Source organism: Saccostrea echinata, unplaced genomic scaffold (genome assembly GCF_033153115.1).
Source record: "Saccostrea echinata isolate AGI-Se365-2 ecotype Australia unplaced genomic scaffold, CSIRO_AGI_Sech_v1 ptg000025l, whole genome shotgun sequence".
NCBI classification, from domain to species: Eukaryota; Metazoa; Mollusca; class Bivalvia; order Ostreida; family Ostreidae; genus Saccostrea; species Saccostrea echinata.
In genome coordinates this window covers 14,748,525-14,762,879 of record NW_026889774.1, presented here as the reverse complement: position 1 = coordinate 14,762,879, position 14,355 = coordinate 14,748,525, and the positions used below count along the sequence as shown (strand labels likewise).

General features: G+C 32.6%; 1 protein-coding gene across 2 annotated transcripts in view; it reads left to right on the top strand.

The window, feature by feature from the left end:
* The first annotated feature begins 1,579 nt into the window (after positions 1–1,579).
* The window catches only part of LOC133192060 (palmitoyltransferase ZDHHC3-A-like), a 123,708-nt gene continuing 110,932 nt past the window's right edge, over positions 1,580–14,355 (top strand). The window contains exons 1-2 of one of the 2 annotated variants that reach the window (XM_061327901.1): positions 1,580–1,606; positions 1,642–1,791. In XM_061327901.1, coding sequence (XP_061183885.1) covers positions 1,673–1,791 — 119 coding nt within the window. In that variant the 5' untranslated portion in view covers positions 1,580–1,606; positions 1,642–1,672. The other variant, XM_061327902.1, reaches the window with a different exon arrangement.

Here is a 14,355-nt window from a genome sequence, read left to right as displayed (position 1 = left end):
TGCAGCCAACATTTACTTGAGGAATTGATAAAGTTTAAAAGGGTATCGTTTTTGTTCGATTTTCATCCGACTATAAGTTTTCAAAATATTCTCGACTATCGTCTCCATCATTTAGACGCATGCCTTTTTCACACATATCGAAGCGGTTTGATGATCAAGACTCATTTCCATTGTTTACTTTATTTATTCCCCGGGCGACAATTGATGGTTACATCAATGTTTTCTTGTTCCTACTGATATACATGTAATGATGATTACACCACTGCACCATGTGCAATAACTCGGCACACCTCTGCCGATTCGTACCTTATCTAACGTTCTAACGTTTGATGAAGGTGATGGAATCAGCCGAGGTTTGCCGAATGCATGTGCAATCTAAAAATGATAATGGTAAAACTAGTACTAGTAGAGTGACGCAAGCCCAATGTGATGAAGAAATTTTCAAAAAGGTGTTCACATACATGTACAGTAAAAGAACAAATTTTAAATTATCATAACAAACGATGTTTTTAACATAACTTTTCCATCTAAGGCTATTTCCAAAAACAGGCAAATTGTGTGTGTGTGTGTGTGTGTGTGGGGGGGGGGGGGTGACAAAATTGATTGGGTATGGATTTTCAAGAGGGTTTTTGCCTAATTAAATACTAAAAAAAAGTTTGCACATTTTGATAAATTCATTAAAAACGCTTTGTACTAAAATAATATCATTTGTTGTTGAGAAAATAAATTTAAAAAGTTCAATTATGGGCCAAAAATTTATATCCCCCCTTTTATCAAAACCTAATTTACATCATTAATTAAACTCTGTTATTTCAGACTGGTAATGAATTAAGTAAAGGAAATACCTACAAGAGGCTCATAGGTCACATGGTCACCTGAGCAATTTATGCTCGATTTGACGAATACATGTACTGTGTAAATTATAGAATTATTTTGGCATTTTCCTTGGTAGGCCCAATATGAAGGAGTGTGCATTTAGAGGCAAATACTTAGTGCGGGTATTACAGTCTCATGACAGCATCTAGTTTTTTATTAGAAATCATCCGAGCACAATGAAAATTCGAATAAATTAAAAGTCGAATAACTTGGATATGGGGTAATCCATATCCTCAGCAGGCCCGTATGAAGCAATTTCAGTTGGGGGGGGGGGGGCACAGGCATACATTTTCAGTTGAAGGGGCACTATCAACTACCAAAAATTCCTTGACAAGCAAAAGAAAAAAAAAAAAAAAAAAAGGTCATCAGACGTGAGGGAGCACAAGCATGTAGTAGCCATGTTTTCTATAGTAATCTATGTATCGGAAAAATTAGTGGGGCGGCACGCCCCCCCCCCCCCCCCCCCCGGTTCCTACGGCCATGTCTTGTTTACAATAAAAGTTAGGTCAAAGAAAGTAGTTTATGATTGAGAAATTTATCGATGTGTAACTCTAAACTTTTCCTTGAATTTCTTCTCGTCCAATCAGAACACAAGAAATCAATAAATAAAATTAAGATTGGAATTATTAGGCTGTAAACTCATTACGACCAAAAATTTCCGGAATTCTTCCTTGTCACTTAACTGTATTTATTACAATACTGATGACTTCCGCTTTGATTTAGAGAATATGTATAAATGTTTAAAAAAAAAGATCGAAGTGAAAGTATAGGGGGATATATAGCATTTTTTCTGTAAATGGCTGTCTTAAGAGGAGATTTTTGTGGAATTGTATGTTTGGTGATCACATATATTGCGATATTTTATGCAGATTATGTTGTTGTCCGCCATCTAATTATACCATCGATGTCACATACGTAAGTACTAAGTGCACGAACATGTATCTGACAGTTTGGAAGTGACAAATCTCCCAATCAGGATAAAGTATCACAAAGGGGTTATTATGATCAAAACGAGCTATAAGTAAATATTCCGTACGGGCTATATATACCACGTTTTTTTCATATAACAAGGTATCCAGTCAACTCTTACCCATTCCGACTCGTACCCAAAGAGTCAACTCGTACCCAAAACTGAAGTCATAAAATATTAGTAAATAATGAAAATATTTCACTTTTTGTTATATTTTCATAAAGATATCTGATTTATTATTTCAATTTAGTTACACTACTTTTATTTTAAAAATAATGACAATTAAATTTGTTTGAAAAATTCAACTTGGCATATATAGATGTACATGTAGATAGGGCCTAGATCGATTCTTTATTTCCAGCGCAGCACTGTTAAGGCGTACTTCAAAGAAATCAACAGAATATAAACGTGCATAAATACATACCTTTTTAGACTGAATTTATTTTTGTAAAGGTACTATATTATCTTATGACTTTAACATTACTTGAAATAACATTGTATACCCCGCTCTGTACTGAATTTGGCTTGGTCATGTTATTTGATAGGCACGTGATAAATGCATGTAATGTGTACTGTATGTAGGTCACAAACAAATTTCAATATCGCAAGGGCATACCCTAGTTAAAATTAAAAATTAAAGTAATAGTTTGTTTCTACATAATTTGTAGTTTATGGAAAGTGCTGCTGCTTTAAATAGAATTCGCATTTTATTAGTTTAAATTTCAAGTTATCTGGCTAATGTTGAAATATGTGTGACCTTTACCAAGTATTTTATGTATTTATTAAATCATGCTATCGATTTCAGGAAAGCAGCAGCACTCTTCAAGTTAAGGAATACGTCCGTTATGTGTATTCAAAAAATGGTCAAGATCTATTAAGTGTATGCCCTTGCGAAAAGGCGATTTAATGAGGCACCTCGGCGTGAAACATGCACACCCTGTAGACAAAAACACAGTAGAATTAATTCAATACATTCTCTCGATATTTTTTAAATAATGGCACTTAACAAACGTTTCAGATTTGTATTAATGATCTACCTAAGATTTGCAAATAATATTCTGTTTAATAATAAAATGCATTTTTCACTGTGAAAAAATTACTTGATCCGCCTCTCACTGCACATAAAATGAGTCAAACTTTACCATGATGACGTCATGTCGACAAGTGCATTGCAATCAGTGACTTGTTTATATCTTGCTGTGTGGGATTTAACTAGCGACAAAAATGAATGCAGTGGTAAGTTTTGATGTAGTTCATTACTCTTATGCAGCTTAGATTTGCAAATTATTTCATTTTCTGTTATTGTGAGGAATTGCTATATTTGTGTGATGTCACAGTAAACTTTTCCCGTATAAATTAGGCCCCGGCCCCTTTATGCAGCCTTAACAGAGCTGCGAAATCAGGGCCCTTTCAGGCATCACAAACAACAAGCATGATTTATGCAATTACCAACAGCACAGATGGATTATGTGTATTCTAATAATCTGTAGTACATGTCTTTGTATATACCGGTAGTATAACACTGTATATGTAAGTAACAGTTTTGGGTACGAGTTGACTCCTTGGGTACGACTCGGTTTGTGTACGAGTCGGTTTGGGTACGAGTTGACTGTAAATCAACAAGAAGATGCCCATTACAGTTGTAAATCAAAGTACTGAATCAAGGTGACGTTCTTCCAGTAATATGTGAATTTTATCCCCAAGTTAACTGGCATATATACAAAACCTTACATGAAGAGAACCCCAAAATGAAAACCATTGGAAAGCAAAAAGTGAGCAATACAACAAATGCATTTTGACATTATAGACATTCATAGTGAGCAGTACGACAAATGCATTTTGTAACTTATTTGATTTATAAAAACTGAACTAGTTACTTTTAAACAAATGCAAAAATACTATCAAAAGAATCTTTGCCATATGAATGTATGTATATATATATATATATATATATATATATATATATATATATATATATATATATATATATATATATATATATATAAAATAAAAAGGGGGGGTGTCATATATATTTGAAATTCCAGGCCCCGAGACCATAAACTTAGATGAGCTCACTCCTGATTTCATTCTCACTTTTCAACTAATAATTCCTTTTGTAAAAGTGAGACTGGGATAAAAAATGAGCTCATCTAAGGGCGAATTTGTTTCTCAAAAACTGGTTTTAGTTTTGAACCAGTTTTGTAAACTGTTCATTTGTTCCACAAACTGCTTTTAAACTAGTTTAACGACGTTGGATCCTGATATTTAAAGTCTTAAACTTTTTTTGTCAAGTATATTTTTAGCTTCTACACACATAGCTTAATTAAAAATCAAAACAAAATATGGGGGTCAATATGCTTCTTTTGGCACTACAGTACATTTAAAATGACCTTTTTGCACTGAATTTGTGTCTTAATCAAAAATAACATCTTCGACGTTTTCCATCCAATATTTTTTATCCAAATAAATCATGGGACAAAGTATGCTATTATTCTCTCTTAAAAAAGACACATTAAAATTGTGACCAAAAAAAAAATCTCAAATTGCTTCCCATAATCAATTATTTGACCTTTCTGCACTCACAAAATGTCATTTTTCGGGCATTAAAAATTTAACAAACAAGAAAAATATTTTAAAGTCTTAAACTTTTGCTGAATTTAAGTAGATTGATCAGAGTTATCTTATATATTCAGAAAAGAAAATCAAAAGTGGAGGTCTATGATGTTTTTTTTTAGATATTACTAAAAAACTGTTAATTTTATGATAAAATTGGCTCAATTTTTTCCTGGAGTTTCAGAATATATTTTCTATATTTGTCACAATATGATGATAGAATTCACAAAAAACTGATTTAATTAATATTTTAGAACCAGCATTAAACATTTCAATGCACAAAATAGCTCTGTGTGCAACCAGCATGGAAAAATAGGAATCTAAACTTAACAGTACTGTATATATTTTAAAAGGGAAAAAATGATCATTTTCTTCTAAAAAACCTTCCGCCACAAAATATAGTTCCTGGCTTAATCCTATTTGAATGGAATTTAATTGCGGTTTTTTCATTGGATATAGTATAATTTGCCTTGTAGAATCCAGATTTAATGTTAGAACTTAAAAATAATGCAGAATTTTAGAAATAAAGCTCAAGACCAAAATCTGCTCAAAAGCTCAGGATCGAACGTCCTTAAACCCAGAACCGGTTTTCTATTTGTTTTTGCTGGAACTGAAACCAGTTCGTTAAACCAACCAAACCACCTCTGATGGTGGTTTATTCGGTTTACGAAAGAGCGGGAAGTTTTCCAGTATGGTGGTGATGAAAGATGGTGACTATTTTAATAAAGAAAAAAGTTATAAATAATTGTTTTTTCGGGGACAAACAACTCTTTTTGACTTTAATGCCACATTCTGATGTTTTATAGAAGGCTTCAGAGAATAGATAAATGCTGCATATTGTAATGGTGTTTATTCAATGATAATGAACAGAAAATGTTAAATTTTCCTTTTCAAAAATAAGTTTTGAATCATTTGGACAAACTTTAAAACATGTATGGTAAATTGTAGAACATCCTGTAAAGACAGTTTTACTGTTGGAAATCTAAAGAGTATAATTATAAATACCCGAGATTTAATCTCTCCATGTGTTATAAATTGGAAATTGCATGATCATTTGATGAATCTTTGAGGCATTATAAATAGAAATACTGCATTTTAAGTAAGATAAACAAGGAACAAAAAAACTAAAATTTCTTGGATTCTTTTATTAAGAAAAAGATTTTAACTTTATTTGGATGTGTAGTTTGGTTAATATGTTAAATTGTTCAGGTCTGTTGTTCTAGCTCTTCATATTAAGGTTCCTACATTGTAAATGCACATGAAAAACATCATAAAATTCTTGCAATTCTATCTCTTTTTTTCATCAGCAGCAGTATTTCCGAGTTAAATTTTCAATTAACATGATTAATATTAATATAATTAATCATGCATGCATCTTTTAGAAGCCATCTTGTATAAACTGTTCATTTGTTTTACCGAGGTAAACCGGATCCAAACTTATAACCAGTTTGAAAACTAGTTTTAAACCTTAAACCAAAACCTGAACTAGTTTAGATGCAACAAATTTGACCTAAGTTTTATGGCCCCGGAGCCACATAACTGATACAGCTAGCATTTAATATTAAAAAAAAACCTCTCTTTGATTTTTTTTTTGGCCAAAAGCAGACCCATTTAGACATTTTTTTTTCAACTAAATTGGTATAATTTATTTTATTTAATCATATGAAGCATCGTAGACTTGAAATACTCTCAAATCTGTAGCACACTAGTCAAAAAAATGATGTTCAGATAACTAAAGTTCCATGCATTCTTTCTGAGAACAAAAATGTACAAAATTTTAAAGCTAATTCTCCATATTTCAAGACAGTCATATCAAAATGTAACTAGCCCTTTTTCCGAAAATATTATATATTGCTCTACTACATGTATATGCTTTCAAAACCAGATCAATCCCACCATAATTGTAAATATAGCCCTTTTGTGCATTTCCTTGCAACTATTTCCAATGTCATTTTCTCCAAGTATATTAATTGTGCTTGTAAGAATGTGTAATGCCAATAGAGTGCAAAAATGGAAATTCAAGCCATTGCTTTCATTCATATTATTTTTCTATAATAAAAATTGAATTTCCAAACTGATTTTAATTCTTTCACTTTAAATTCCCCCCAAATCCAAGTACATCATAACCACTTCAATCATCATTATGAGTCTGTTAGTTAACGCCTGCCCGAAGTAGCTGTGTGAGAAAATGTCATATTTATCATGTTTAAAGAAAGGCAACGTACTGCATTCTAAAATCTGACTTGTCAAATAGACAGTGGATAAGCGGATTCATGATTTTAGTGATGGATTAAGTCCACTAATTCAAAATCTATAGCTGTAAGGTTTCAAGACTGAAGAGAAATTATCAAAATAGTTTGCATAAATGTAATGAGGGAACAAAAAAAAACATGTACCTGTAATACCTATTTTAAAAATTATGGAAATGCCAATGACTACACTTGAAACACAGCATTCTGTTTTAATTGCGGTTAATCCTCCTTTTAGGAAGATTTCACTTATAACACCTTTATCGAAATTAATGCCTCCGCCACAAGCCTATCCATGACTGAAGATTAATATACATGAATTTTAAAAATTAAGAAAAAATGAATAACAATTAGTTTCTTAAACCGGTAAATATAGAAAAACATTTGTAAACTCAGGGACCAACCTTCTAGCCTAGACCCAAAATTTAGGGAGACATCACTTCTCTTTCAGAGAAATTCAGGGAGAAGTTTCAAATTCTACGGAGACTTCTTAGTGCACATTGATCATTATTTACACTTAAAAAAATAAATACATGTTAATGTATATACATTGAATACATTTTCAGTCTTCGCCAATTTTTTTTATCAGTACATGCCCTTCGGGCAGGTTTAGCCACTTATTACGCTAGCCTGAACAAATATTTACATGCTCAGAATTTTATCAAGTAATTTTTTTCTTATTTGCCTTTTCATGCCAAGGAAATGATCCGAAATCCATTTCTATCGATCTATTGTCTTGCCATTAATATTGTTTTCAACCTGTACACTTTTTGTGTCTCCTTTGCAAAAGAGTTCCTTGGAAATCGCGGTAGAATAAACTATCATTAAAATTTTATTTGGTGCTCCAATTTAGATGAAAAATCAGACTTTTAAGTACATTTAATGTTATTGGTATTATTTTTTGATAATACAGAGTCTTAGGCCTCAGAATTTACATGCCCTTCAGGCTTGCAAGTATGCAATTTCCACATGCCCGCTTTCAAGTTTACCAGGTCCCGGGATTTGTCAAAGCTTGCATTTATATCGTAAGAATACTTAAAGAGACAAAAAGGTACATTTATAAAGAATTAATTATTTGATATTTTCCAATTAAAGGCGTATAGATGTCTACCTGGAAAACCAAATTATATGTACATTTTAAATCATTCTAAAGTTTTCAACTGATAGACTTAAGTTTATCAAAGTTATATCATTTCTTGCATAGTTTATTTAAATAATATTTACACTTAAGATTATTACGTTCCCCAAATGAAGTTGAGGAACATATTGTTTTTACTCTGTTACTTATTAAGGTCTTCTGTCTCCACAGAAGACCTTATAGTGATTCTACTGTTTCTTCTTATTATGTTCCCCAAACGAAGTTTGGGAACATATTGTTTTTACTCTGTTTCTTATTATTATTAGGTCTTCTGTTCACAACGGAAGACCTATAGTGATTGTATTGTTTCTTTTTATTATTATTAGGTCTTCCATTCACAACGGAAGACCTATAGTGATTGTATTGTTTCTTTTTATTAGTCTTCCAAGCTTCCGCTTTGGAGGACCCTTCTTTTATTCTACTGTTTCTTCTTATTTATTTTTTCCCACAAATTTTTTTCAGCTGATTTCTCAGAGATTTTTTGCCGGATTTTTATGATACTTTCAGGAAAGAAACATTACGTAAAGGCCTAAAATTTTTTTTTTCAATTTGTTGATTTATGCCTTTATTTATGAGTTATTGCCCTTTAATTGATATTTGGAGGGTCTTTTGTCTGGCTGAGATCTCCAGAACTACGTAAGATAGTTGAATGAAAATTTTAAGAAAATGTAGCTAACTTATTGTAATTGTGTCAAATGTTAAAATTATTGGCTAAAGTTTTCAAATTTGTATGCCATTTGATGGCAAATTTTAAGAATTTTTTTTTTCATGAAATTTTGTTGCTTTTTGTATATTAACTTTTAAACTGAAAATATTTTGTGAAGACATATAGAAGAAAAGTTGTGTGAAATAACAACGGCTTTCCAATAAAACCAAGGAAAAGGGGCTGGCCCCTTTATTTAGGGGTCAGTACATCATAAATGTCTTTGTTCAAATAGCTTAAAATGTTGACATTTCCTACAAAATTTTTATTTTATACTATCTAGCATACTAAATCTTTTTATTTGCCATAAAAAGAAAAGAAAACCATGCTTTATTTAAAGCTATTTTATGAAATGAATTTCATGTAATAAAATATAAGAACAAGTTTTCTACAAGCTAAAAATAGATCAATGCATACATGCCTTGTCAGGACCTAATTATTACTACATGACAGCTTTCTATTATGCTGGTACTGAAACATGTAGCCTATATATTTGTCACTTTAAACACCTACCTAGATTCTAATTCATATGTTAGTGTTACAATATTGCAAATGTTTTGGTCTGATCACGCTGGATCACATCCAACAGCACTGTGGGTAGGGGACCAACATGGCGGCATATGTCAATGAACCAAAAATTTGCACTGTATGTTTTACCTTGATAATGCGTATGTAGACGGGCATTATTCAATCCACAGCTAGGCTTATGTGCAGATTAACATTTCTGATTACGTATAAGGAGCATTAGTGTAAAGAAGGATTTATTCCGAGTTTTAAACTAAAGATCTTGACGTGTGCGATTGTGAGGAAATTCTGACGGCAGAGTATTTGTGTAATGAGTAAGAAAAGAGTTATCAGTGATGTGGTAGTGTCTATGTCATTCCTGTGAAGTATGAACGATTCAAAAGAATTAAGGTAAGATTTTTTTTTTACACAATTAAATTATTTGGAATATACACAGATTGATAAATGCCAACCCACACATGATATATACACTGATCAGCTGATGTTATCTATTTTATAGTAGAAACTCAAACTGTAAACACTTTGATGACATTATCAAACTTTTACTACAATAGCTTGGAATGCTTATAAATACTTTATTAGATTTTATTTCACAAAGAATTTGAAATAATTCATTTTAAGTTGCAAAAAGCAGATGGTGAAGTTCAGCTGCAGTGATAAGATTAAGAATAAAATAGTGTATGTTCCATAGAATATCAAACTTTGTTTTCTTTGTGGAGTGTGGTTATGAAATTTATTTTGAGCACAATGCAACCAATGGATAGTTTTTATGGGCTGTGTAATTTTCACAGTCATGGCAGTGAATACTCTAATTATAGCTAAAATCGATGATGTCATAACTAATTGGCAATGATTTAATAGGTTGAAATTCGGTGTGAAGTCAGTTATACCAGCTTGTAAACAGCAAATGACATAATCATGATAATTATTATGGTATGTGTAAAGTTGTAAACTACATAGAATTATTTGTTTGTTAGTTGTTTAATGTCCCTCTCAAGAATTTTTCACTCATATGGAGACACCACCGCTTGCCAGTGGAGTGCTGCAGGTTTTAACCTATGTTAGGCACTCAGGGCCATTGAGCAGTGAGGGATCTTTTTTGTTCCAGCACCTACTGCGACACGGGACCTCGGTTTATATGGTCTCATCCAAAGGACCTGTCTCCATGTCCCACAGTGGCATTCGAACCCCTGAAGTAAGGATCAACTCCTTACTCTGTGACTAGAGCAGATGCTCTTACCAATGTGCCAAGCAGGGGACTTATACTGAATTAAGTTTACTAGTAATTAGTTATCCAGATTTATTTTTAAGTTGTTTGTTTTCTTTAAATCTTCTGAGAAATTTTCACTCATGGTTTCACTCTTCCTAGCACCCATGCCAGCGCCTACTGAAACACAAGACCTCGTTTCATATGGTTTATCCATAGGATCGGTATCTTTGTAACTCAGTGGATTCGAACCCATGAACTGGAAGTATAAAGGGTTATGTCCACTTGGACTAATTAAAGCCACAGGTTTTATTAGTCAGAATGAAAATGTATTAGCCTGACATTAACGGACGTAAGTGTCGAACCTTGCACAGTAAGGATCAGCTCCTTATTTCACAACTTTAGAGTCGCCCACGTGGCACAGTGCTTAGAGCGTCTGCTCTAGAGTCACGGTGTAATGAGTTGATCCTAACGTCACAGGTTCGAACCCCACTGTGAGATGTGGATACTGGTCCTTCGGATGAGACCATATAAACCAGCAGTAGGTGCTGGTCAATGGCCATAAGTGCCGAGTATAGGACAAAATTTGCAGCTCTCCACCGGCAAGTGGTGGCGTCTCCATATTAGTGAAAAATTCTCGAGAGGGACGTTAAACAACATACAAACAAACAAACACAACTCTAGAACAAAACGAGAAAATACTCTAACAACTATGCCTCTTTATTCTTGAAAACAAAAAGGCAAAGGTTCAACAGTACACTAGCCAAAATACTTTAAATATTTGCTATAAGTCAGAATTTGATATTCTGTAACACATGTAAAAAGTCATGCAGCTTAATAAAGTTTCTCAGGTATATTTCATGATCAATGTATATACAGCAAAAAATTGGAAATGTTTTATATGAAAGTTTGAAATAAATTTTAGGGATGGCAGTTGGATAAATTTTTGAAACTCAGACTATACTAAGTCCGAAATTTTTCTCACCAAGTGACAGGTTAATCAAACAGACAGGACTTAATTGTTAGAAATTTTGTTATAATTTTTTTTAGTTCATTTTCTTACATGTATAAAACAATTTGTTCACAATGATAATAATCAGAATTCTTTACTTTCACTAATAAATTAAGAGCAGTTCTATTAGTTATTTCCTATGTAGCTTGTAACACGAGATTTGATTGGTTACAAAGTTCTGATTAATAATTGGATTATTATGACTAAATAAATGGGATTTGTTTTGACATTCATATTTGAAAATATATATGAAAATCATAACAGGTTACCATCTTTCTAACATTAGTCTATTAACCATTGCCATCATTGATAAATTTTTATACATGTACTGCAAGTTACATTATATGTGCATTTCTTTATGTGAAATCATGAAAAAAAATTTACATTCATCCCTTTATTTTATTTTTATTACATCCTCAAATGACTGCATGTAAAAAACAGTACTTTACCAAATAATGCACAGAAAATGTGACAGTGTCTTTGTATTCATAATTTGTTTATTATTTATATGTTGAACAATATCAATTTCTTTTATTTTAACTTAAATGAGAAATTTCATTTTATATAGGTGTGACTACATGTGAAATTTGATACCAAGCATGACCATAATTTGCCAGAAGAAAACCTGTTGGGAGATGAAACAGAACATGCAGAATAAGCAGCATAGTAAAAGGATGACTGCACTTAACGCCTCTTTTTGGGTCTTTTTCGGTTGCTTCTGTTGCTTCTATATCTAAACCTTATTTCATTTTTGTATGTTTATGAAAGAATCCTGTCAATTTGGAACCAAATTTAAATCTTAAAATGATTTTAAACTGTGATACAATAAAATGATTCAATGTTTTTTGTCCTTACTGCTTTCCAAATATAGTGAATTTACACTTACCTGCCCTTGATTGAACATTAGATATGCATGATATGAGAGGTGGAGCTAACAATGTAAGAATGGGTCTAAAATTAGACTTGATAAACTAGAGCAGAACTCGTTGCAAAGCAACGAGTAGGTCTTCCGTTGGAGCTGTGGACAGGAAGTAGGGACCTTAAGTCAAGACTATGCCATATTCTAACATTACAAGCAGTCTTGTAAGGGATATCAACCTGCAATGTTTGCCAGTAGATAGATAGTAAAGGAGTGTACGGTGGTGACCTTGAACTTGTCCAAATGACCTTGCATCAAGCCATGACACACTCTGGTTATAAGCAAACCCTATCTGGTGTTACCGACTTGACAAATTCACAAATGTTCTTTCAGACCATACATCAGCTAAAAAACTAATCCTTGGTGACCTTGAACTTCAATCAAAGCCACGACACACTCTGCATGATATCAGCAATATCATTTTTTGTGTTTCCGACTAGAAAGTTCACAAATGTTTTTTAGACCATATATTGAATCAAAATATCGTCTAAAGTTGTATTTTACATGTATAAGGTTCAACTCACTGGTTTAAAGGTTCAGTGTAAATGTTTTATGTTCAGTAAGGACACTGAAAAAAGGCGGCATCTTTAGGTTTCTGTACTGGCCTTAAATCTTTAAATCCTATTGAACAAAGGAGTACAAGCTGCATTACGATACGCAGTCACATCAAGTTCCTTAAGGCAGGCCATACCGTCGGCGTTACAACAAGATAAAGAAATATTTTATTCAGTATATAATTTTCTATGCCGATTTCATACGGAAATATAGGGGGAAAAATATTCAAGTTAGTTAGATTTTTCGATGAACAGAAAAATGTTTTAGAATTTTAATTCCTATCTCAATACACATCTTGAAAAATGTGTGTGTGTGTGTGGGGGGGAGGTGTTAAGGGTAGGTCTTTCTCTAACATTTCAGTACATTTTTGCTGGAATTTGCCTGTGTATGACTGTACAACAATTTAACAGAAAGCTGAGGGAGGCAAGCAGCATCCAAATCAAAACTCACATATTAAAACTACAGCAAAAGACTATTCTCAGAAAAAGTCTAGGGAACCCCTCCACCCCTCCTCCTCGTACTACAGATCTACAGAAAAAAATTCTAACCCTTATCCAGAGTCATGGGGTACATGTTTGAGGAAAGAGTGACAAGAAAGAGGACTAATATCGGTTTATTTTTAAAATTAGTCTACAAGTCGAGTTTAAATATCTATTCCTCAATATTTTTTTCTTTGAGTTTATCCCTGTGATTGTCTAATTAATGTGACGTTCTGTACTGGACTTGAAAAATGTCGCATCTTTGGGTTTATGTGCTAGCCTTGAAACCCGCAGTGAAGATTGTGTACTAGTTTAAATACGATACATTCAAATAATGATTTGAAGTAATATCTAATTCAATAATTAATTTTGTGTTGTGTTTTTTTAATGTTGATCTCATCAGGAAATACGAAATTTGATTTTTTCGAAATGAATTTTCGACATGAAAGAGTTATAGTTCTTAGTGTGCTCTTTTGTGAAAAAGTTGGAAAATGTACAAATCTTGCAGGATTTCTGGGACACTCAGCATGTAAACAATATGTTGAATATTGATGAAAAACAGCCAAGCAAACATGCAAATGAGACACTGCATTGCTCCTGAATTTACATGCATCAGAAATAGAAAGTACAACGATATCAATTTATCTCTATTACAGGAAGTTATTAAGAAGTGTTGGCAGTGTTCAAATACGGGTGTTGCTAAAACACGGAACGGAAAACGAAACGGAACGGAAAATATGATACCAATTTAAAGCCCTTGAAAATATATAAATTATACTAAAAAAAACCGATATACATTATATATGTTGTTCATATTTAACCTTGATTATCAAGAACAAGTTGATCTATTCATGTAATATATTCTCATATGAAGTTTCCTGTACAAAAGCAAAGCATAGGGTACGGTAAAATATAATGCCGTACACATGGTATATATAAAACGTTGTGGTAAAATATGAGTGAATTAACTTTTAATTATAAAAAAAACTTATCTGATCAACATAGCCAGTATTCGATAATTATATGAGCGAACACAGCATAATTGTCGATGCACAGGCACCTAAGGCGTGGATAACCATGATATCGTGCAATTCTCTAATCCCCCCCCC